Here is a 26286-nt window from a genome sequence, read left to right as displayed (position 1 = left end):
ACCATAATAACATGGTAGAAAGTTTTGTTTTCTTATAGGAGCTGAAATGTGTTGATCATAATACATGAGCGGAAGTTATGCATTCAGATCAACGACAGATAGATTTACTAACACTCCTAATATTCAGAACCACTAAATTGTTACGGCACAGAAAGAGGCCATTTTGGCCCACCATGTTTGCATCAGCTCTCCAAACGAGATTAACATTTTCATTCTTCGTTTTGGTAATTACCATATCTTCTACATTCAAAGTATTCTAAAAGGAGGCAACTGTTAAAAGACCCATAAAGCTCAACTTCTTTTCAATGGAGATAGATTTTTAAAATATTAAAAAGCATGAACAGATACATTCCTTAACTGCTTTACAAGAATAAATACAAATAGGCATACATTCTCCAGAAATGGAGCATAGGCATATCAAATTAGTTTGTTTTTGATTAACTGATAACTTGCCAGAGTAGAATGGTGTCCTTGTAATGATTTACTATCTCTCATAAATCTCCATAATCACTAGCTTTCTGAAGTAAATACGGGTTATCCCGGGGCTTTATTGTTTTGGAGCCTTCTGAAGCCAATATAGGATTTCCAGCTCAATTATATCAAAGTCAATAATTTTACCTGGAATATACTGGGTAACTAAATTGGTTGCATCATCCTTGTAAACAATCGGAAGTAGTCACTCAAACAGTTTATTATCCTCTTTAGAATCCCTACAGTGCAGAAGGAGGCCATTCTGCCCATCAAGCCTGCTCTCCGACAGAGCATCCCACCTGGAATCCCTGTACCTCCACATATTTACCCTACTAATCCCACTAACCTGTATATCTTGGGACATTAAGGAACAATTTAACATGGCCAGTCCACCTAACCTACACATCTTTGGACTGTGGGAAGAGACAAGAGCACCTGGAGAAAACCCAAGCAGACATGGGGAGAACATGCAAACTCCACACAAACATTCACCCAAGGCTGAAATTAAACCAGGTCCCTGGCGTCATGAGACAGCAGTGCTAATCAGTGTGCCACTGTGCCATCCTATCCTGTGCTCATCTTGTTTTGAACCAGTTTGCAGCTGTATGACTTTCACTACTCCCCTAAATGGCCATGACTACTGAAATACAGAAAGAATTTCTCACCGTTATATCTTGTGTCTGTGGGTAATTTTTTTCTAGGAATCTCTGCCTCTGACCACTTATTAATGGTGTGGAGATGCCGGCGTTGGACTGGGGTAAACACAGTAAGCAGTCTCACAACACCAGGTTAAAGTCCAACAGGTTTATTTGGTAGCACAAGCCACAAGCTTTCGGAGCGCGGCCCTTCATCGGGTGAGTGGGAGTTCTGTTCACAAACAGGGCATAAAAGTTAATATAAGGGCATATAAACAGGGCACAGGGTTTGTGTCTTTATATGCCCTGTTTGTGAACAGAACTCCCACTCACCTGATGAAGGGGCAACGCTCCGAAAGCTAGTGGCTTGTGCTACCAAATAAACCTGTTGGACTTTAACCTGGTGTTGCGAGACTTCTTACTTATTAATGGCCCAGATATTGTCATTAGACAAAGGACAACAAAACAAAAACTGCCCACAAAGACCTAGTGATATCGGTGGCATGCATTTCACCTTTCCCAATATTAATTACATTCTGGTTATAGGGCATCTGTGCTATCCAGCAACAGCATTGTCATCAAAAAGGCAAAGCAGCCAATGAGAATGAAAAATTCTTTCAGACAGCAAAGCAGATTTTAATAATTCACTTTTTAATACTTTTACAGAAAGGAAAAGGAAGATTAGGACGTACACGCAATTGAAGTAGAAGCTGCAATATCAAACAAACTTTAAACAATTTTTTTTATATTTTAAAAATCTATGGAACTTATGAAATGGAGATAATTGACTTCTGGCTCACATTTTAAAAAAGATTCAGAGTCTGAGAGTTTTTTTAGCAGTAATTATGACTTTAGGTATGTTGTTAAAAGCCCAGTAGTCACATCTTATTCAACAAGTTTTCACTTTTTCAAAGATTTTTACAGTGGGAAGTGTGTAAAAAGTGGAAATCCACATCAATTCAGTGATTTCTTATTGATTTACATCTGCAAAGATTTCAACAGCACACCCTGTGGAGGAACGGGGAAATCAATGACACCAGCTTCTGAATTTCTGCATTTAACCATGTCTGAGCACTCTCAGCCCCTGTGATCACCTCTGATCTGCATTCAGGGTCAGCGGGCCCAACTCTATTCTGTATCTGCAACCCCTGGAATGAAAATCGCGCCATTCAGGTCACTTTTTCTGGAGGCAGGTATACCAAGCCAAAAAATATCCTGACTCGTGTTACCCATCTCCAAGATGAAAACCCAGCCCTACAGACTTGTCAGTCTAACATCTGGTATGGGGAAGTTACTGGAATCTATACCTAAGCACTTGTGACATTTGAACTGCTTAGAGAGCACCAACATGGATTTTTAGGTCAAGACTAACAAACCTATTTAATTTTCTGATGAAGTAACTAAAGTAGTAGATAGGACAAAGTCTATGGATATAGTTTATATTGACTTCCAGAAGGCATTCAAAAAGATTCCGCATAAAAGAATTTAGCTAAAATTAAAGTGATGGAATTGAAGGCAAATTATTGACCTAGTTAGGAAGTAGAAAACAGAAAATATGGATTAATGGGTCTGCACTTGAACTGGAAGGAAGTGACCACAGGTGCCCCATTAGGTTGGCCTGGGGCCTTAACTATTCATTACATTTTTGATAATTTAGAAAAACATAAGATAGATCACAGTACTTTTTAAAATTGTGAAAAGTTAGGAAGTGGAAGGATAAACATTGGCCTGAACACCAGGGATTATTCCCCTGTTCTTCTTCAAAATTAGTGCCATGGGATTGTTCACATCCACCCGAGCAGGAAGGTTGTTTAATGTCTCATCCAAAGGATAACATCTCTGTCAATGCAATGCTCACTCAGTACTGCACCAGAGTGCCAGCCTTGCTTTTTGTGCTCAAACCCTGGAGTGGGACTTGAACCCAGAATATTGTGACTCAAAGGCGAGAATGCTATCAACTGAGCAACAGGAGTGTTAATACAAATTCACCAAAATGTTACCATGGCTGCTAAGTTTAAATCATGAGGAGAAATTGCATCATTTCAGCTTGCATTCCCTTGCAGAGCTGAAATGGGGTGATTTTATTGAGGTTTTTAGGATTTTAAAAAGGAATTAAGGAGACATTTCTACTGCCAGGGGAGTCTGGGCCAAGGAGACATAACTGTAAACGCAGAGCCAGGCCATTCAGGTGGGAAGTCAGGAAACACCTCTTCATGCAGAGTGATAGAATCATAGAAACCCTACAGTACAGAAAGAGGCCATTCGGCCCATTGAGTCTGCACCGACCACAATCCCACCCAGGCCCCACCCCCATATCCCTACATATATTTTACCCACTAATCCCTCTAACCTACGCATCTCAGGACACCAAGGGGCAATTTTTAACCTGGCCAATCAACCTAACCCGCACATCTTTGGACTGTGGGAGGAAACCAGAGTACCCGGAGGAAACCCACGCAGATACGAGGAGAATGTGCAAACTCCACACAGACAGTGACCCAAGCTGGGAATCGAACCCAGGTCCCTGGAGCTGTGAAGCAGCAGTGCTAACCACTGTGCTACCGTGCCGCCCTGATAGTGATAGAAATGAATAGCTCCCACCCTCTAAACACAGGATATGCTAGTCCAATTGATCATTTTAAATCTGAGATTTGACCCTTGGCAAGCAAAAACTTAAAAACAAGAGATATGGAGCCAAGGCAGGTCAATGGAGTTGGGATACAGATCAGCAACAATCTCATTGATTGACAGAAGAGGGTCAAGAGGCTGAATGGCCTACTCATGTTCCTATGTTTCAAACTAGAGACAGATATAGAAACGATTAAGAGATATGATGAGAGATTGCCAAAATTCTGGAAGGTTTTCATAAAATACACAGAAAACCAATTCTACTGATCAATGGTAATAGGCATACATTTATGATCATTGTCAAAAGAATAAAGGGAGATGTTTGAAGATCCTTTGGCAATATGGAGTGGGCAAAAACACCACCACAGATATTAATTGGTGTGAAAAGTATTTCCTAACATCAATCCTAAACTTGTCTTTTAACAGTTTGTATTCATGCTCTAAAGCACTAAGGTTTAACCAAATAGTTCAGAATTAACCTTTTCCATTTTAGTGTCTTAAACGGCTTTATAAAGGTCCTTTTCTCCTTCACCTTTTCATGCTGAAGGATTGAAGTCTTTCCAAACAATTTCTCACTATTCAGACTTGACATAGAGGTCAGTCCCGAACTGACCAGGATTCGAGCCTTTCCCATGTACCTTGATGATCAGAACTGAGTGCAGTGTTCAAAGTGCAACACTGCACTACACAGCTTTAACATACCAGCTTCGTTCCTAACCTCCACTGACCTGACAACATACCCAAACATCCAGTATGTTCCGCAATGACTGGACATTAATATATGCTTCATCAAATTTACCTAGAACATTGTGAAATGCTGCTGCTGGAATCTGCACATTTAAACACCTTCCTCAACAGTCAGTTCAGCTCCATTATCGTGAACTTTCTTGTAGAAATTTACTAGCACAACTTTACACTCAAGTTGACGCAAATCTTATTTTTTTTAGGGGGCAAATGGGATCAAAGGTTATGGGGAAAAAGCAGGATTAGGCTATTGAGTTGGATGATCAGCCTTGATCATAATGAATGGTGGAGCAGACTCGAAGGGCCAAATGGCCTCCTCCTGCTCCTATCTTCTATGTTTCTATGTTTCAAATTCTAATTTTTTCTAATGTGTTTCAAATCACTGCTGGCTACTTCTGAGATCGAACTTTGATCAAGTTGATGTGAACATGACATAGTTTTCAGTGGTCCATTATTAAAATCATTAACAGCATGATTTATATGTTAGATTGGTTTGAACAAACAAGATTTTCTTCATTCGTGTAACCACTAAGGCACTAACCTTTTAATTTGATGCAATGAATACTGTTCAATTGCATTTCAATTTAGTGAGCAATTATTCCTGAAATTAGTGATCATAATTCTGCAGCATGTGCAGTACCAGTTTCAAGTGTTTTCTTTAAATTAAGCTATTCCATCAAATCAACTTATTTTATTGTTACTTACACTACTTTTGCATTGATTAAAAGCAGTTTTGGCATTGCATAGACACAAGCTGCATTATATAACTCAATAGCAAAGTGAACCAGATCAAATTTTGGCGACCAGTCCAAAAACACTGAGGCAGAAGATTTTTTAAAATTATTTCGTTAGAAGTGGTTGCTGGCAAGGCCAGCATTTATTGCCCATCCCTAACTGCAGATCTGGAGTCATGTAGGCCAACTCAGGTAAGAATGGTGGATTCCCTTCCCCAAAGAATGTGAACCAGATGAATTTTTACAATGATCAATAATGGTTTCATGAAAGTTCCAATTATGAACAGACAATTGCCTAATTATTTCTCGCCTTCATCTGCACTGATTTTTAAGGGATACAATACGCTTCAATACAGTTGCTTTAAGAAATATTTTATACAAACAGAAAAGACCCAAAAGATATTATTTCTAACTCTCTCAGTGCTGATCAAACCACTTGGTCTTTTGGCAGCAAGGTATCAACCCAAAGCAAAGAGATATTCATAACCGATCCTCCCTATTCACCTCTCTCAGAAACATGTCTACAAGACTTAATTGAGCGAAGTGAATAACCTTTAAAAATGGAAAATTCCAACTTCTAACATAAAGGAAAGCGAAGTGCAGTAAAAAAATTCATTACTCTGTAGCGTGATTAGCTAAGTTCAGTTAAATCTTATCTTTTTAATATATTTATCCTTTCATGAGATGAGGGCATCGCTGCCAAGCCCAGCATTTGTTACCCATCCCTAATTGCCCATGATACGAGTGGCTTACTAGGCCATTTCAGAGGGAAGTTAATGGTCAACCACATGTAATCATGAGGTGGAGATGCCGGCGTTGGACTGGGGTAAACACAGTAAGAAGTTTAACAACACCAGGTTAAAGTCCAACAGGTTTATTTGGTAGCAAAAGCCACACAAGCTTTCGGAGCTCCAAGCCCCTTCTTCAGGTGAGTGACCTGAAGTGCCCCTTCTTCAGGTGACTCACTGAAGAAGGGGTTTGGAGCTCCGAAAGCTTGTGTGGCTTTTGCTACCAAATAAACCTGTTGGACTTTAACCTGGTGTTGTTAAACTTCTTACTGTGTCAACCACATGTAAGCCAGATCAGATAAGGGCAACATATTTTCTTCCCTAAAGGACACCGGTAAATCTGAAGGGTCTTTACAACAATCAATGATAGTTCCATGGACATCAGCTTTCAATTCCAGACTTTATTAATTGGATTTAAATTCCACCAGCTATAGTGGGATTTGAACTCATGTCCCCAGAGGATTTGTCTGGGCCTCTGGATTACTAGACCAGTGACATGACCACTTTGTGACCTTCTCCCCCAATATGACCGATCATCCAACAAAATGATCCTTGGATCTATAAAAATGTTTTGAAGGATGCAAGTTTACATCAAGCATGGGTCTAAAATTTGTACCACACTGAATGTTATTTAATATATACACCTTTACCTGTTCTAGGTTTTCTCCTCGTTTCTGCATGGCTTTTATTACTTTCTCACAGGAGTATCCCATACTAACTATTGTATCTGCACACTGTCTCTCACTTGGAGTCAATGCTTGAAGTGGATCAACACATTCTGATCTCTTTGATGCATCTCTGTTGGTTATGGTGATTTTTTCTGCAGCAGGTTGGTTTCCACAATTAACCTATTTAGAAGACATTGACATTTAGGAAACATAATTTAAATACAAGTTTAAATAAATGGCGTTCATTTATTTAATGTAGAAAATTGCAATAAATTTCTCAGGACATCTTCAAAATTAAAATTTAAGAGGAAATATACATTAATCAGATAGCACAGAATAAAAAGCCTTTATTTAGATAACAATTTGAATTGGAATTCTTTAACCTGAATTAAATTCACAAACAGTAAAGCTAATAAAATGTTCATATTTCACAAGTAAGATTGAACTTTCCTTAAATAAAATGCCTTAACCTCAGCCTGAAAAGAACATTCTAATTAAACAGGTATTTCTATTTGCCACAATGAACAAAATTGTCAAAATTATCAGCAATGTTGTACTATAAACTAGGGTTTTAATGCACTTGGCAGAAAGAACAGTGCCTAACACAGTAATGCACTAACCTTGCTTTTAGGGTAAGAGGTAGCAGATTTAAAACGGAGACGAGGAGAAATTATTTCTCTGAAAGGGTTGAGAATCTGTGGAATTCACTACCCCAGAGCATGGTGGATGCCAGAACGTTTGAGTAAATTTAAGGAAGAGGTGGACAGATTTTTAATTAGCAAGGATTTGAAGGTCTATGGTGAAAGGGTAGGAGAGTGGAGGTGAGGGCAAGACGAAATCAGCCGTGATCATATTAAATGGCAGAGCAGACTCGAGGGGCTGAATTGCCTCCTGCTCTCAGTTTTTATGATTCATGCACAATTTCCAACTGTTAAACATTATATTGCACCAACGAGAGACGGCTTAGCAGCCTCTAGAATGCTGGTCGGAGCTGAAAACCCAACAGGGATCAGCTGTTTAAAATTATTATTAAAGCACGAAACGAGATACAGCTGGTCACCAGTGGGTTTATTGTAACTTGAAAAGTTCAGGTCAGTTTTGCACCAGATATTTTATGCTGTAATGAAAGCATATCCTTGCTAATGAAACTTTCAGCTGGCTTGGTGAATTGTAGTCACTGCTCTTTTGTCAGTTTTATACTGCAGTAGAGTAGAGGCAGTGCCAAAACAAAAATCAAACAGGTATTTAAGAACAGACATAATAATAAGGGGCCTATGCCCCCAAACAACAGATTGTTTGATAGGGTCTGATAATTTGGTGTTGTTCAGTTTAAACCTTTACCAAATACCGGAAACAATTTCTATCCAAAACCTTGATGATGCACTTAAAACATCTATTGCCATGAGATGGTAAGTAAACAGTCAAATAATTTGAGGAACGCCACTATAACAATAAAAAAAGTTACACCTTCAGCCAGACTAAATGACAAACGAAGATAAGAATAATGAAGCAATCATTTTCAAAACTTTTAATTAGGAAACATTTCAGGATTCATTTTTATTGGTGTACTAATAAAAAAGCAGAGTCAAATAACAGAATGCAATAAAGGTGACCATCTCCCACTGCGTGACCATGGTGCCCATACATATGGTGAAAGTAATTACCTTGCTTTATGTCATGTCCCTGTTCAAAGGTACATCCTTTGTATTTACTGATTAAACAAGAAGCTGAGATCTTTATCCAAATTCTCTTTCAGTTCTAAAACTTAACCACTTCTAAAAGTGTTCCTATTCTAAAATCTCCATAACAACATAATTTTACACTACTTCACATGATATTACAAAATAATTAGAACAGCATTTGGAGAGAGTGAGGGCAAAAGCAATGGAAAGGAAAGAAGGAAAAAATATATATAGACACTTTTCAGATCTCAGGACACTTCAAGCATCTTATAGTTAGTGAAGCACTTTTTGAAATGTAGTTACTATTGTAGTGTACAAAAACACAACATCAAGGTGCATGTCGCAAATTCCCACAAAAGCATTAAATAAATAATCAGATTTTCTACTTTAATGTGATGTTGGTTGAGGGATAATTATTGGTCAGGACATGGGAGAATTCCACTGCTCTTCTTTGAGCAGTGCCATAAATGTCTCAGATCCAGCAAGAGGGTTGGCAGACATATTGGTTTAATGTTTCAACTAACAGACAGCACCTCGGACAGTGGAGCACTCCCTCCCTATTGCACTGGAATGTCAGAGTAGATTATATGCTAAATCTCTGGAGTGCAGTTTGAACCTACATTCTCTGACCCGAAGCCACAGTGTTACTGCTGAATTATGACTGATTTATAGTGGATATTACTGTCCAATATTCCATCTGAACTATGCAAGTGTGCGGCCATGCTTGCACACTGAAATACACCATGCAGGGGACCAACACACAATGGTTCCTTTAAAATACGTGGAAGTACTCAACCATATGGCAATCTTAAAGGGGCTGCAAAGTGCAACAAACTGGCCCCTGCACAGTGAAGGGACATTAGAGGGAACATTAACTACAACCAGAATAACATTTGGCCAGTTATAAGCTGAATCTCCATGTTTATTTACCTCAATGTCTGTTATTTTCTACTAACAAGATTATGAGGGACATGATGTGGAGTTGCCGGTGTTGGACTGGAATAGGCACAGTAAGTAGTCTCACAACACCAGGTAAAAGTCCAACAGATTTATTTGGTAGCACGAGCTTTTGGAGCGTTGCCCCTTCATCAGGACAGAGTGAATAAGGAGGAGCTGTTCCCCTTAGTTGAAGGGTCAGTCACGAGGGGACATGGGTTCAAGATGAGGGGCAGGAGGTTTAGGGGGGATGTGAGGAAAATCTTTTTTACCAAGAGGATGGTGACAGTCTGGAATGTGCTGCCTGGGAGGGTGGTAGAGGTGGGTTGCCTCACATCCTTTAAAAAGTGACTGGATGAGCACTTGGCATGTCATAACATTCAGGGCTATGGGCCAAGTGCTGGCAGATGGGATTAGGTGGGGGTTAGAATCGCTACAGTGCAGAAGGGAGCCATTCAGCCCATCAAGTCTGCACCGACCACAATCCCACCCAGGCCCTATTCCCGTAACCCCACATATTTACCCTGCTAATCTCCCTGACACTAGGGTTAATTTAGCATGGCCAATCAACCTAACCCGCACATTTTTGGACTGTAGGAGGAAACCGGGGCAGACATGGGGAGAATGTGTAAATTCCACATGTGGAATGAAAGCTTGTGTGGCTTTTGCTACCAAATAAATCTGTTGGACTTTAACCTGGTGTTGTTAAACTTCTTACCAAATTCCACACAGTGACCTGCGGCCAGAATTGAACCTGGCGTTGTGAGGCAGCAGTGCCAACCACTGTGCCGACTTGATGGGCCGAATGGCCTCTTCCACACTCTATAATCCTAATAGTTTAAAACAGGGAATTACCATGAGTTTTAAAGCATTTTTTAAAAGTTTTTTGAAATGCAACCAAACAGGTTTGATTTTACCAATGTCTTCACATAGATTGGAGTAGGAATAGGTCATTCTACCTCTTGACTCTGTCTGCTATTCAGTAAGATCATGGTTGATCTTCTACCTCAATTTCATTTTTCTAATCTATTCCTGGATCCCTTGATACAAAAATACACCAATCTGTCTTGAATATATTCACTAACTGAGCAGCCGTAGCTCTCCAGCACAGAGAATTCCAGAGATTTACATTGCTGTGAAGAGATTTCTCCTCATCTCAATCCGAAATGGCTGACTCCCCTATTCTGAGACTATGAATCCCAGTTCGAGACTTTGCAGACTCACTATCCACACTGTCACCATCCACCACCCCCCCCCCGTCCCCCCCCCCAACAATTGTATGTGTCTAAATGGCTCAGTTTCTTAAACTCTAGAAATAATAGGCCTAATGCACTCAATTTCTTCTTAATGGATAGTTCTGTCATTCCAGGAATCAATCGCGTGAACATGTTGATCCTTGTAAAATAGGGTGACACGGTGGCACAGTGGTTAACAGTACTGCCTCACAGCGCCAGGAACCCAGGTTCAATTCCTGGCTTGGGCCACTGACTATGTGGGGTTTGCACGTTCTCCCCGTGTCTGCGTGGGTTTCCTCCGGGAGCTCTGGTTCACTCCCACAATCCAAAGATGTGCAGGTTAGGTGCATTGGCCATGCTATATTCTCCCTCAGTGTACCCGAACAGGCGCCGGAGTGTGGCAACCAGTGGATTTCCATATTAACTTCATTGCAATGTGAACATAAGCCTACTTGTGATGAATAAATATACTTTAAACTTTAAAATAAGGAAACCAAACTGCACGCAATTGGTTGAATGTTATGAGGCCTGCAAAAGCGTAATTAGAGATGGGTTGGGGGCTTCAAAAATGGCAGCAGGTGCAATACCCCTTACTTTCCTGCTGCCATGGCATTCTGCTCTTCCACCACAAAGCTAATTAAGACACTAAAAAGGCCAAATAACAGCCTCTTCCCACTGCCATTTTATTAATGGCAAGATCCCTCCACCACATGGGGAGATTGTTGAACCCTGGTGGCCTACCTGTGGTCTCTAGAGAGGGGGCCCACATAATTGGGCATTTGTGAAATATATATTGATCCCTATAGAAACACTCTGTCCTGGCCTCACCAACCTGATTGGTGCCAAATGACCTGGCCCCCTTTACCTTGTTTCGAGGGGGGCATTTCTCAGCTGGGTGCAGTTTCCAGAAGTGGCCACTGCGCCAAGTGGTCTTGCTGGAACTAATATGCCTTCCAATTGGCCAGCAGTTCCTGGAGACAAGTTCTCATACCTTAAAAAGGCGGAAGCTGTGATGGAAACACATCGGCTGTATTTTAGGCCTAAGCTCCACCCAGTACCCCCCACAAAGGGCTGAGGCAGCGCTGCCCTGGCTTTCCAGCCCATTGTCAGCCCAACTGACATCCCGATAAAATCCAGCCCAATACTCCAGGTATGCTCTCACCAGAGCCCCATCGAATTTCAGCAAGACTTCCCTTAATATTGTATATCAGCCCCCATGCAGTAAAGGTCAACATACTATTTGCTTTCCTAAGTGTGCTTCCATGTTAATTTCCTGTTTGTAGGATATGGGCTTTCAACAATTAACTAGATGTCAACCATTCAACTGCAACTGCAGCACTGGGGTGACACTGAGCAACAGAATCAATTTAGGTCAAATAAATAAATATATTTTAAACTACTGCCTAAATAGTTTATAATCAATTCCCAATGTTTTTTTAAATTACTGATTGTGTCCTGAAATCTATTCTGCTGCTTGGCTGAATAAACAGGGCATTCATGGCTTTGTTCCTTGTATACTGTAGTCTGGTTTACTTGCATAAAAGTCATATTGCATTAGGACCTTCTGTGATACCCTCCATGTGACACTGGGGAATTAAAAATGGGAAGAGGCGATGAGAGGAAAAGAGAGATAGTAATACCAGGGTACTTCGACTGCACAGCAGCCATTTGTTGTAAATTAATTTTGTGATCAAATGAATCTGTAAGCTTTTGAGTAACACACTTCACTACCAGATAGCGGAGGAGGCAATGAAGGCAGCGTGACAACTTTGCAACAATAAATTTTGGTAAATCAATGAAGAGCTTGTATCAACATCACTTATTTCATCCACCTGTTAACAATGATTTGTCGTACAAGTAAAGCAAGGTCAAACAAATACTTTTTTTCCACAGGTTAACAGGGTGAACCTTTTATTTCAATTGTATGCAAGGTAATTGGAAAATCATGTTAATAAAACTGTTGAAAATGAAGAAGCACACAAGTCTGTCACCAAGAATACCAGTTCTTTGATTTAACTGACATAACATATTTCACAAAAATCCATGTAAACCTGATCCAGAGCAGCCACAGTGTAATAAAATCTTTCATTAGTCATTCTGTCAAACCAATCAGACTTCAAAAATATTCCAAAGGGTGTATAATGGCGTAGGCACTTTCTATGCGTTTTGCAGGTCAAAATCAAAACAGGATAATTGGGGGGGGGAGGGGGGGATATAGCATTCTTAGTATGAGGCCCTTCATTTTAGTTTTACTATATTAAGTAGATTAGATTAAGGTAATTATAAAGTGCCTTTTTTTTTTGAGAATTCACAACTTGCCTGGAACAAAATATGCAACGGTATTATAAACTGTATAACCACAAATTAACCAAGTATTATAAGCTTAAACTGTGTATATAATATATATGTATTGTGCACCTTGGCCAACTTTGTTCTGAATGCAGCATGATGGGAAACACAGTGGTAGACAGGCCGAATTCTTTTAATACAATGAAGCATAGAAAGGCGGCTTCTGTTATCTGTTTTTGGACATGCGAAAGGCATGTTTAATAGGCTTGGTATTTAAGGAGTAAATTCATTCATGGGTAGTGAGGCTGGAGCAATCTCTCAAGCTGATAAAGGAGACCCCGGTTCCAGCAAAAGAGTGACTCCTTTCACCAATTAAAAATCACAGATGTTAACTATGACGTTGGTTACTCGTAATGATGTGGGTTAGGTTTTCTAGGTAAAGGGGAAGGAACCTACATGGGCAATAAGCTAATAATCTCCTGTTCCTGTTGACAGGTAGAATGTTATTGGCTATGGTAATAATGGGTAATGTTGTGATTGGGCCCTCCAGTCTGATTGACAAGACTGGGTGAAATGTTCAGAATAATATAAAAATTTTACCTTGCAATATTAGCTCAGAGAGGACAGTCAACCCTCACTGACTGTGTCTCTCTCCTGATGTATGCATTAGCAAATAAATTCCTTTTCGTTCTTTAACTATACACTGTCTTTCGCAGTCTATGTACTGGTTGAGTGAGGTTCAATATAGAGCACCCCAAGGGAAACCTGAGAAAATTTCTCTTACACCCTGTAACAACAACTATTTCCAAAACCTCCAGGATAGATACTATGTACAGATGAAAACTTAAAATTTATCAAACAGTGGTTCCCAATCCAACTGTTTTTGTCACCACCTAGGACATTATTTTTAGTAATAGGGTTGTTCTAATTTCACATTTTGCTAAAATCATTACAATGTGGCCTGAGCTGAAATGATAAATGTTTTAACAATCTCAGTTCTTCAAGTGTTCAGGAAAGAATAAATAATTTAAATGTATGAAACCAAACAATCATAACACGGCAGGATGCAATATGTACGGCTTAATGTGATTACGGAGGTAAGCAAAAGCAAGAAGGTGAGGAAGGAGTGACAAGGCGACAAAGATAGAGAGCAAAAGAGTCTGCCCAAGTTGCTATCGCCACCCACCACTCACATGGTTTCCTCCTTTTCTCCCTTATTTGTTTCCCTCAAAAGAGCTAGATTTATCTTCAAAATTCAACTTGCGCAAAGAAACTCCTCCTTTCTCTTCCCTACTCATGCCATAGCTTTTAGAAATTAGAATCTCAGGCACACAGATTAAAGCCATTCCTAAATGTCAATAAAACAGAGATTAAATAATTAACTGGTTTTAAAATTTAACTGGAATCGTTTCCATTGAAGCAACAGTATCTGGGGAAAAACACGTTTTCTCCCTTTCACCCTTACTTGTGATTCTCCCTCTTTCTCTCTCCAACCCCTCCTCAATGTCTGAGATCATTGAACACAAAGGAAATACTCTGTGCATGCAATCAGAACAGTATCAATTTTCTCTAAGTCACACTCAGACACATTTTTAAAAAGACATGAATTTTACTTCACTAAAGCTTTTAAAAATGTGTCCTTTAAATGATTTTGAAAACATTTTGAGTAGAAACTGCTAGAAGCTAACAAATAAATGCCTGATTGGCTCTGATGCACCTTGGGAAATTAGATATGGCACACATGGTCAGAATGAGTATTACAAATTCAGCTCATGGCATCAGAACTCTGGAAAAAAGGATTAGAAATAAGTCCAAGCTTTTGGGAAAGGTTGATAATTTGAAATAAATATTAATGAAAGCTCGCAACGTCGTAAATGAGTAATGTATATGGATTACAGTGCTGGTGTGATGCTAGTTACAGGGAGGGGAGGGGTGTATTTTTAGCGCAGATCGGGGCGCCATTTAAAGATGGTGCCCTGATCTATGTGGAAATGGTCTTGCCAGCTCTATCAGGCCTCGCCGCACCAGAGTGACACCGCAAACCACCGCTCCCAGATTCCCTATGCACTGAGTGCCAGAAAAAGTTTATTTTATTTATTAGTCACAAGTAAGGCTTACATTAACACTGCAATGAAGTTACTGTCAAATTCCCTTAGTCGCCACAGTCCGGCAGCACCTGTTCAGGTCAATGCACCTAACCAGCACGTCTTTCAGACTTTGGGAGGAAACCGGAGCACCCGGAGGAAATCCACACAGACATGCAGAACATGCAAACTCCACACAGACAGTGATCCAAGCCGGGAATCGAACCCGAGTCCCTCACGCTGTAAGGCAGCAGTGCTAACCACTGTGCCGCCCAAAATCTGGAGTGAAAACTCGGCTGTGCATCTGGAGAGATAAACGTCGGTTTTCAGTCTGAACCTGACACCCTGCCAGACTTTGGGAAAATTCCAACCCATGTCTTTAGAACCTGGGCCTCTGGATTCATAGTGACATCATCACAGTGCTACCATCTCCCCCTCAAATTATGAACATTTTACCAGATAAATGTCTGTAATATTTATTACAAATGTTGCTAGTTGACAATCCCTCATTTGTGTTTTGTTGATCAATATTCGTGTTTTTTTGGTAACAACTTGAATTTATATAACACATTTAATGTAGTAAAATGTCCCAAGTTGTTTCACAGCACTGTAATCTGACAGAGTGACATCAAGTCAAAAACAACATACAAAGACAGGTGACTAAAAGCTTGGTCAATTATATAAATTTTAAGGAGCATCTTAAAAGAGGCAAGAGAGAGATACATGGGTGGACAGGATTAGAGAGGGTGCGCTCAAGTTTAAGGCCTAGACAATTAAAGGTACGTCTCCCAATTTAGAGCCGAAGGATGTGAAGGATACACAAGGTGCCATTTTGGAGTTTTCAGATGGTTGCTGGTGATCTGGAACAAAAGGCAACCTGAGCTAGAGGTCCTTGGAAAAAGATGTTATCCTTATATCCAATGGAACACTATGTCTAAGTAGCCTAACTGTGTTAGCTGAGAACTGTGAAACCCACCTTCACCCTGCCAAGCATATTCCTTTCCTAAATGTTGAAGCAATGTGCTGTCCATTTTCAGAAGTATGATCACCCATTTGGCTCTTCAAAGCTGTCCTCCCCATTAAAGGGGCTGCCCAGTATCTTGTCATTCACTTACTAGGAAAGCCCAAAACAAAACCCAGTATGTCAGCTGGACAAAAACCTCTGGGTGACTGAGCAGGTTCCTAGTTCCTGAGAAACCACCCAGCTTGCTATCTCAGGGATTGCATTTATTAATCTCCTTATAAGGGCCCAGTGTGACCTTTACCTGGCCTGAAGCCTTGTTACCTGAAAGACTCATCGACTCCAATGTGGACTTATGGAATGGGAGAAAAGAATTCAAAGACAGCATGAGACCACGGTCAGATCAGCAATCCAAGGCACAGGGTGTCCCATCATATTGGTTGTAAATTTCAATATCCCATCATTATGAATGAATATATTAATGTAAATTCTATGTAAATACGTGGTTAAGGATTGCATCACTGAGGTACAGCAATCACAGACAGCAGGAAGCATTCACCACCACCAAAAAATGTGAATTTTCACAGTAGGATGTTAAGAGGAGATGGTGGGACAAAAGTTCACTCTGGAGTCACTGATTCTAACTTTCTGGTATAATGCACTGGAAATCTCAGAGTGGAGGAATGCTACTTTCTGCTGACAAGGAGCGTACAACCTATGTGCTCTATACAAGAGTGTACAACAAAAGTATGCTCACACAAATTATTACATACTTGAACAAACATAAAAATTAGTCTGAGGAATCTGCAACCAGAATTTAGGCAGTTAATTTGAAAACAACATCTTACCAGCTTTGCTGCATTGTAAGATGAGTTCTCTGTTCCAGTTGTTGACGTAACTGGTGAAACATCTGATCTCGAAGAAGACAACACTGCTGTGGTGTTATCAATCCCAAGCTCCAAACTTGACGAGGAACATATGGATGCAACAGAGAAGTTATGTCCATTAAAACTGCTAGCTTTGTACTGCTCACAGTTCTTTAGTGAACTAAACAAAGTGCCATTAGGTAGGCTTGTGCTGTGGAAAGTACCAGTGAGTTTAGCAGCCTTCTGCTCACTCTCATCAGAATCCAGTTTAGGAAAGGACAGAGATTTGATATTGCTGACAGTTGAAGCAGAAGGGAGAGATACTTTGGCAGAGAAGGGCACTTTTTCACAGTTCTCTAACTGCGGCAAATTTATGAGGCCATTTGGCTTGTGAAGAGATTTGAAGTCTGAGGTAGCCTCCTCAGCTGAGGCCTGCACTTCTGGGCTTGGTGATGCATCTGTGGATCCCACAATCTGCACATCCAGGCCATTATCCAATTGTGGAATAATCATTGGTCGTGAACTCGCCTGAACTTCAAGAATGTTTTTGAGTTCCTCCTTATCATTTAGTGTTTTTAACTCCAGTTTATCAAAAGGATCCTCTTCACTTTCAAAGTCTGCAAGATTGAATTTAGTTATGAAAGGGGGACTTGGGTCTTTTTGTGTTACAATTTTGCTATTAGCTGGCATTGGGGTTAGAATGTTGTTGTGCCTTAGACTGGCAAGTATCGGGTTGATAGTCAGTGGAAATGCTGAAGAATGTGGTCCATCAGTATATTGGATTCCACTTTTTCTCTCCGAAAATGCTTCCGATTCAGCAGTCACTGAAGAAGTATCCCGGTTTAAACTGGCTGCCTCTTGCGCAGTTTTAATTTGTTTTATTTCTTTAGCCCATTTTATCGTCCTCTCCTCGAAAGAGAAATCATACTAAAAAAAAAAGAAACATCACATTTTACGATTAAAATCTAAAGAATAATTTGAAAGGAACACAGCTGACAAACTTCATTAATCTACCTAAGAAAATTCCAAATGTTTACTAAAACCATTATATAGGAAAAGTAGATGAACCATTGTGAATGTAAAAGAGCAGCAGAGTTATTTCAATGTGTGTGACGACCTGTAGATGCAGGACTGGAAGATGTTAGGGAGGGCCGAGATCATGAGGAGATTTAAACAGGAGGATGAGTACATTGGAGGAACCAATAGACAAAGTACATCTACCAGCACGAGTACTGATGAAGGAACTTTGGTGTAGGTATGGTCAGGCCTTCCAAATTCATGACCATTACTATCTAGAAGGACAAGGGCAACTGACATGGAAACACCACCACCTGGAAGTTGACTCACCATCCTGACTTGGAAATACATCGCCATTTCTTCATTGTCGCTGGGTCAAAATCCTGGAACTCCCTCCCTAGCAGCACGGTGGATGTACCTACGCCACAGGGACTGCAGCAGTTCAAGAAGGCAGCTCACCACCACCGTCTCAAGGGCAATTAAGAATGGGCAATAAATTCTGGCCAAGTCAGCTTTTCCCACATCCCATAAATGAATAAGAAAGAAAGGCAGCGGAGTCTTGAATGAGATAAAATTTATAGAAAGTGTAAGATACAAGGACAGCCAGGGGAGTATTGAAATAGTCACATGGAGAGGTGACAAAGGTGTGAATGAATTTCAGTAACAAATGGGCTGAAACAGGGAAAAGGAAGGTGACGTTACAAAGATGAAAGTAGGTGGTCTTTACAATAAACAAGATATTGAATCAGAAGCTCAGCTTGGGGGTCAACAATTACACCATGGTTGCAAAAAGATGTTTCAATCCGAAACATTAACTAGGAAGAAGGATGCAATTACTGGTGAAAGTGTAGAGTTTGTGGTTGAGTCAAAGGTGATGATTTCAGACTTTGTAATGTTTTACTGAATTGCAGCTCATCCTAGACTGGATAAGGTATAGTCCGAAGTCTCACAACACCAGGTTAAAGTCCTTCATCAGCTTCGTCCTTGACTTTAACCTGGTGTTGTGAGACTTCTTACTGTGTTCACCCCAGTCCAACGCCGGCATCTCCACATCATAAGGTACAGTCCAACAGCATAGAGACACTCAAAGGGCCATAAGAGGTTATGAACAATTAGAACAGGGTATTGTCACCCATGGTCCCATGTCTTCAGATTATGTTGCCAAAGAATAGCATGTAGGTGAGAAAGAGAGAAACAGCAATAGATCCTTGGGGGCTTCAGGGGTAGCATCAAAAGGGAAGTGATAGTTGGAAATATTCAAGTTATGACAAAATAGGAAAACAACATCCACCGTCCCACTGACAACAGGAGAGCAGCAATGGACAAGAAAGACCAGCACCATGTAGTCACCAAGCATATAATTTGTGCCAGAGGCACAAATTTAAGCATGGATTTGCAGGAAAGCTGTGCATAGATCTGGAGGTAACCACACATTCAAGGCTTTAAGAGGAAAGGAAGTTTTCAGATGGGTCAATAGCTGGCAAGGACAGAGGGATCAAAAGTGGGATTTTTCAGGGGGGCTGTAATGATTATTGTTTTAAAAACAAAAAAAAGAGGGGGGAATGTATTTGGGAAGAGCGAACTACTTACGTTGTCAACATGAAAGCCAAGATGGGAAATTTGGTGGTCAGCAGTTTAGTAGGAATGGGATTAAGTGAGCAGGAAGTAGATCTCACAGGCAACATGAGAGCATGGCAAGCCATGGCGGAAGGACCGATTTGGTGTAATCATGAAGTACGGATGCAGTAGTTGGTCAGATGATTATAATCATAGCAACAAAGAAATCTGAGAGCTCCTTGCAGGTCAGAGTAAGGATAGAGGAAGTTTGAGAAAAGGAGACCATTGCTAGAAAAAATAAGCCAGGATGTATCATTCCACTCTGAATGATTATTGAGTAGTGAGCTATTTGGGGAGTGTAAATTAAGCCATGATGGTGCTTCATGTGGTCCAGTCGGATATAATGTTGGATGGTTGGAAGAGGGATACAGGGAAGCCTTTGTCTGTGATCAATACTATGGAAGAAGAAAGGTCATTGTAAGATGGCAATATCAAGACAGTGATTCTAAGTATGGATAGGAGAGTTAATATGGAGGGAAGAATTTAATTAGGATAGGAGAACGTCAGAGAGAAGGCCACGTGAACTGAGATTGAAATCAAAGATGATGAGTTGCTCACTGAAAAGGAAGGAGGATATCTCATTAAAAAACTCAGTAGAGAACAAGGATATTAAAGGAGATAGGGGATAGGATTTACGTGCATTTGGAAAAGCATGGCCTAATTAAACAAAGTCAGCGTAGCTTTGTGAGGGGCAGGTCATGTCTTACTAATTTGATTGATGAGGGTAGAGCAGTGGATGTTGTCTACATGGATTTTAGTAAAGCTTTTGAAAGGTCCCTCATGGTAAGCTCACCCAGAAAATTAAGTTGCATGGGATCCAAGGTGACTTGGACATGTGATTCAGAATTGGCTTGCCATAGAAGTCAGAGAGTAGTGGTGGAAGGGTGTTTTTCTGACTGGAGGTCCCTGACTAGTGGTGTTCTGCAGGGATCCGTACTGGGACCTATATATAAATAAATTAATGACTTGGATAAAAACATAGATGGGTGGGTTAGTAAATTTGTAGATAACACAAAGATAGGTAGAATTGTGGGTAGTGTAGAAGGTTGTCAAAGGACACCAGCGGGATATAGATCAGTCGCAGATATGGGCAGAGAAATGGCAGAATGAGTTTAATCCAGGCAAGTGTGAGGTGCTGCACTTTGGAAGATCAAATGTTAAGGGTAAGTATACAGTTAATGGCAGGACCCTGAACAGCATTGGTGTACAGAGGGAACTTGGGGTTCAAGTCCATAGCTCCCCAAAAGTGGCCACACAAATGGATAGAGTGGTAAAGGCGGCATATGGCATGCTTTGGATGCTTAGGAGAGGTTCAGAAGAGGTTTACCAGGATATGCTTGGATTAGAGGGTATGAGCTAAAAGGAGAGGCTGGAAAAACTCAGATTGTTTTCTCTGCAGTAACGGAGATTGACGGGAGACCTGATAGAAGTCTGTAAAATGATAGACACAGTCAGAATCTTTTTTGCAGAGTGGAAATGTCTAATACTGGGGGTCAGGCTCTTAAGGTGAGAGGGGGAAAGTTCAAAGGAGATACGAGGGGCAAGATTTTTTACACAGAGTAGTGGGTGTCTGGAACACACTGTCAGGGGTGGTGGTGCAGGCAGATATGATTACGGCATTGAATTAGGGCAAGCTAATTCTGAATCCAAGCGACTAAATCACCATGGATCCCATGCATCTTAATCTTCTGGATGAGCCTGCCATGAGGGACCTTGATGAAAGCTTTATTAAAATCCATGTACACGACATCCACTGCTCTACCCTCATCAATCACCTTCATCACCTCTTTGAAAAAATCAATCAAGTCAGTAAAACATGACCTGCTCCCCACAAAGCCATGCTGACTTTCACTAATTAGACCATGCTTTTCCAAACATGCGTAAATCCTATCCCTAAAAATCCTCTCCAATAACTTCCCAACCACCAATGTGAGACTCACCTGTCTATAATTTCCTGGATCATCCCTTTTTGCTTTCTTGAACAGAGGAAAAACATTAGCTACTCGCTACACTCTGGGGCCTCTCCAGTGGCTAGCGAGGATACAAAGATCTTTGTCAGGGGCCCAGCAATCTCCTCTCTTGCCTCTCTCAGTAACATGAAGTAGATCCCATCAGGCCCTGGGGAATTATCCACCTTAATGCTCTTCAAGAGACTAAACACCACTTCTTTCTTGATCTCAAAATGCCCTAGCATATTAACACTAATCTAACTATCCTCCACGTCCTTCTCCTTGGTGAATACCGACATAAAGTACTCATTTAGGATCTCGCCCACATCCTCTGCCTCCAAGCACAATTCCCTCCTTTATCCTCGAGTGGTTCTAGTCTCTCCCTAGTTATCCTCTTGCTATTAATGTATGGATTAAATGCCTTGGGATTCTCTTTAACCCGACTTGCCAAGGTCATTTCATGGCCCCTCCTTGCTCTCCTAATTCATTGCTTGAGTTCTTTCCTGCTTTCTTTATATTCCTCATGGGCTCTGTCCTATTTTAGCTTCCTAAACCTCGCATATGCTTCTTTTTTCCTTTTGACTAAATTCACAACCTCCCTCATTATCCAAGGGTCCCTTACCTTTAAAGTTAAAGTCATGCACGATAGCAACCCTGTTGTTATTGCATCTTTCCATAATCTGCCTACATATTTGTCCCTCAATGTCCTGGTGGTTGCTGGGGCGGGGGGGGGGGGAGGCTATGATATAATCCTACCATAGTGATTGCACCCTTCATATTTTTGAGCTCTAGTCATATTGCCTCAGTGAATGAGCCCTCCAGTATGTTCTCTCCGAGTGAAGATGTGACATTCTCCCAGATAAGTAATGCAACAACTCCACTTAATTGACCTCCCTCTTTATCTCATCCAAAACATTGAAACCCTGGAACGTTGAGCAGCCAATCTTGTCCCTCTCTCAACCAATCTTTGTAATGGTCACAACATCATAGTCCCATGTATTGATCTAGGCTCTAAGCTCATCTGCCTTACCCATTATACTCCTTGTATTGCAATAAATACACTTCAGCCCATCTTGTTTATTAACCTTTTCCTGCCTTTCGGACTTACTGGTCCTAATATCTACCTTCCCCCTCAATCCCTCCACTTGCTGACCTGCTGCTCTGATTCCCCCTGCCACAACGAAAGAGGAATTCAGGTTTCAACTAAATATTGCTTTAGACAGAGTCCAGTTTTGACACTAAGCCACAAGGAAGACATTCAAGCCAATGAAAAGGGACAGAGTGACCGTTAGTATCAAAGAAAAAGATGATATAAAAACAGACTAAAGAAAGCAGAGCTTTTCAACCTCAAAAAACAGTATCGGAAACAAGTCTCTAAAGATTGCAAACAGTGCAAAAGTAGTAAACACAGAATGTTAATTCAAACTAAACCATTACAATTGGAACAAGATTTAAAATATTTTGGACAGGTGTAAGGGAATTCAAAAAATGATCAACATTTGAAATATTGCCCGAACAGCAACAGTAAATTAAAATAACCTGAGCCAACAACATATGGTGCAGATATTGGTTTCAAAAGTGAAAAAATCCATTCCTAATATAAACACCACGATTAAGTCAAATTTTCACTTAAAGCAAAACAAAAACTTAAGATGAGTTACGCATACTCACCTCAACCTCTCTCAATAGTGTAGAGTAATCTGATATACAAAATCCAGCAGGAATTCCCACTTTGGCAGGGCTCTTGAACTTATCACCAATCTTAAATGGGACATCATCAAGATAACTGACGACCGCTCCTGAAAACAAGTAATTACACTAATAAACTTCCAAAAAGAGAATATACATCCATTATCAAAACTGACCAGAACGTTGCGTTGCAACAAAGGATCTTCCATTATTAGATTTGCAGAAATCATTTTTTCTTACTAACTAAATAAGGTTATTTTTAAATAGTAGAATTTCTTAAAATTCCCTAGTTCCCCATGAACGTTCGCATGCTTTGTCAAAACAAATGACATCTCTAGTAATGTCTATATTGTTGTCACAACACCTCTCAATTACTACAGATATGTTCATTATCCTTAGGTCATTCAAACACAGTCCCATTTTACCTTTTATAATGGATGCTGGACAATTAAGTCAAATGACTAAGTTCTAGTTTACTGCATTTATATTTTCATTTGCTTCTATTCTCTTGTAGGCCACTTTGTGGGAAATTTTGAAACTATAGGTTCAGTTTTCTGCAGATGTAATATAAACATATTATTGTTCTAATTCACCAAAATGGCCGTAAGAATTTCTTTATAGAAACTGGAACAGTGGGTCTGGGGATTGATGATGAGTTAGCTCCATGTCATTGTGCTGGCACCTGATGCTACTTTGCTTCATGATGCAAGCATACTAAAGATTCAAACAGTTCTGTGCATTTAACAGGCCATTGGAGGATTCAGATGTAATGATAGCAGAACAAACCATGAGAAACAGTAAACCTATACTCACATTAAAAACAAGGAAGACAGTTGCTAAGCACATTAAAAGAAAAACTATTGCAATAACTTCCATTCTGTTCAATATTTTACACATTAAAAGGACAAAAGGCAGCAAATGTAGAAAGGAAGCAAAAACATTGTTGTGCAATGAGAAAGGATTGGTTGGCAATCTACTTGTGAGAGAACCCTTGGGGATGAGTGACCCTATTATGGCAGAATTCTTTGTCAAGGTGGATAATGATGTCGTTGATTCTGAGACCACAGTCCTGAATCTCAATAAAGGGAACAGTGAGGATATGAGGCATGAATTGGCTGTGATGGACTGGGAAAGATTACTAAAAGGAAATACGTGGACAGACAATGGCAGGCATTTAAAGAACAAATAGGTGAACTTCAGAAGCTGTATAGTCCTGTTTGGCGCAAGAGTTGCAAGGGAATTGTGTCCAAACCATGGCTTACAAGGGAAATTAGAGATAGTATCAGATTCAAGAAAGCATACATATTGGCAAGAAAAAGCAATAGGCCTGAGGATTGGGAGCAGTTTAAAATTCAGCATAGGAGGACCAAGGGATTGATTAAGAAGGAAAAAATAGAGTATGAAAGTAAGCTAGCAGACAACATAAAAATTGATTGTAAAAGTTTCTATAGATATGTAAAGAGAAAAAGATTGACAACAACGAATGTAGACCCCTCGCAATCAGAAACAGGAGAATTCATAACGGGGAATAAAGAAATGGCTGTGGAATTAAATTTGTACTTCGCTTCCATCTTCACAAAAGAAGACATACATAATGTACCAGAAGTGCCGAGAGAAGCATGTTTTAGTGAGGAGCTGAAGGAAATCAGCAGTAGTAGAGAAATGGTTTTGGGGAAATTGATGGGATTGAAGGCGGATAAATCTCCAGGTCCTGATAATTTTCATCCTAGAGTACTTAAGGAAGTGGCCCTGGAAATAGTAGATCCATTGGTGGTTATTTTCCAAAATTCTTTGGACTCTGGAATAGTTCCTACAGATTGAAGGGTAGCTAATGTAAGCCCGCTATTCAAAAAGGGAGGTAGAATGAAAGCAGGGAACTATAGACCAGAGAGCCTAACATCAGTACTGGGGACGTTACTAGATTCTATTATTAAGGATTTCATAATGCGGCATTTGGAAGGTAGTGGTATAATCAGACAAAGTCAGCATGGATTTATAAAAGGAAAATCGTGCTTGATGAATCTATTGGAATTTTTTTTGAGGATGTAACTAGTAGAGTTGGCCGAGGAGGACCAGTGGATATGGTTTATTTAGACTCTCAGAAGGCTTTTGACAAGATATCACAGAACAGCTTACTATGTAAAGTTAAAGCACATGGGATTGCAGGTAACGTCTTGAGAAGGATAGAAAGCTGGATAGCAGATATGAAGCAAAGGATTGGAATAAATGGGACTTTTTCTGATTGGCAGTCAGTGAATAGTGGGGTTCGCAGGGATCGGTGCTAGGACTCCAACTGTTCACATTATATATTAATGATTTGGAAGAGGGAACTGAAGGTATTATCTCCAAATTTGCAGATGATACAAAGTTGGGTAGGAGGATAAGTTGTGAGGAGGATGCAGAGATGCTTCAGTGTGACTTGGACAGGCTGAGTGTGTGGGAATCTGCATGACAGATGCAGTATAATGTGGATAAATGTGAGGTTATCCACTTTGGTAACAATAATAGGAAGACAGACTATTACTTGAATGGGTGTAAATTGTGAGATGTGGATACTCAACGAGACCTTGGAGTCCTTGTGCATCATTCGCTGAAAGTAACATACAGGTACAGCAGGCAGTAAAGAAGACAAATGGCATGCTGACCTCCATAGCGAGAGGATTGGAGTAGAGAGATAGAGATGTTTTGCTGCAAATATATAGGGCGTTGGTGAGGCCACGCCTGGAGCAATGTGTGCAGTTTTGGTGTCCTTATCTGAGTAAGGATGTCCTTGCTATAGAAGTAGTACAGCAAAAGTTTACCAGGCTGATTCACGAGATGGCAGGTCTTCCATATGAGGAGACACAAAATCGGTTTGGATTATATTCACTTAGAAGAGCGAGAGGGGATCTCATAGAAACTTATAAAATTCTAACAGGGTTCAGAATAGGTTCAGAAAGAATGTTCCCAATGGTGGAGTGTCCAGAACTAGAGGTCATAGTTTGAGGATAAGGGGTAAACCTCTTAGAACTGAGGTGAGGAGAAATTTCTTCACCCAGAGGGTGGTGAATGTTTGGAATTCACTACCACAGAATGTAGTTGAGTCCAAAACATTGTCTAATTTCAAGGAGAAATTAGGTATAGCTCTTGGGGCTAAAGGGATTAAGGGATATGGAGGAGAAGATGGGGGGGGGGGGGGGGAAATTGGGATATTGAATTTGATGATCAGCCACGATCAAACTGAATGGTGGAGCAAGCTTGAAGGATCAAATGGCCTCTTCCTGCTTCTAGTTTCTCTGTTTCTATGAATGTTC

General features: G+C 40.4%; 1 protein-coding gene across 3 annotated transcripts in view; it reads right to left on the bottom strand.

Annotated features, from left to right (window-relative positions):
* ubap1 (ubiquitin associated protein 1) overlaps positions 1–26286 on the bottom strand; it is a 61332-nt gene that overhangs the window by 10169 nt on the left and 24877 nt on the right. For all 3 annotated transcript variants that reach the window (XM_078221589.1, XM_078221579.1, XM_078221600.1), the window contains exons 3-5: positions 22976–23103; positions 16704–17648; positions 6651–6848 (exon numbers count right to left, since the gene is read on the bottom strand). In XM_078221589.1, the coding sequence (XP_078077715.1) occupies positions 6651–6848; positions 16704–17648; positions 22976–23103 (1271 nt within the window). The remainder of the gene's footprint in view (positions 1–6650; positions 6849–16703; positions 17649–22975; positions 23104–26286) is intronic.

The sequence above is a fragment of the Mustelus asterias genome, chromosome 1 (assembly GCF_964213995.1).
Source record: "Mustelus asterias chromosome 1, sMusAst1.hap1.1, whole genome shotgun sequence".
Classification (NCBI taxonomy): domain Eukaryota; kingdom Metazoa; phylum Chordata; class Chondrichthyes; order Carcharhiniformes; family Triakidae; genus Mustelus; species Mustelus asterias.
This window is presented reverse-complemented; position numbering and strand designations above follow the sequence as displayed.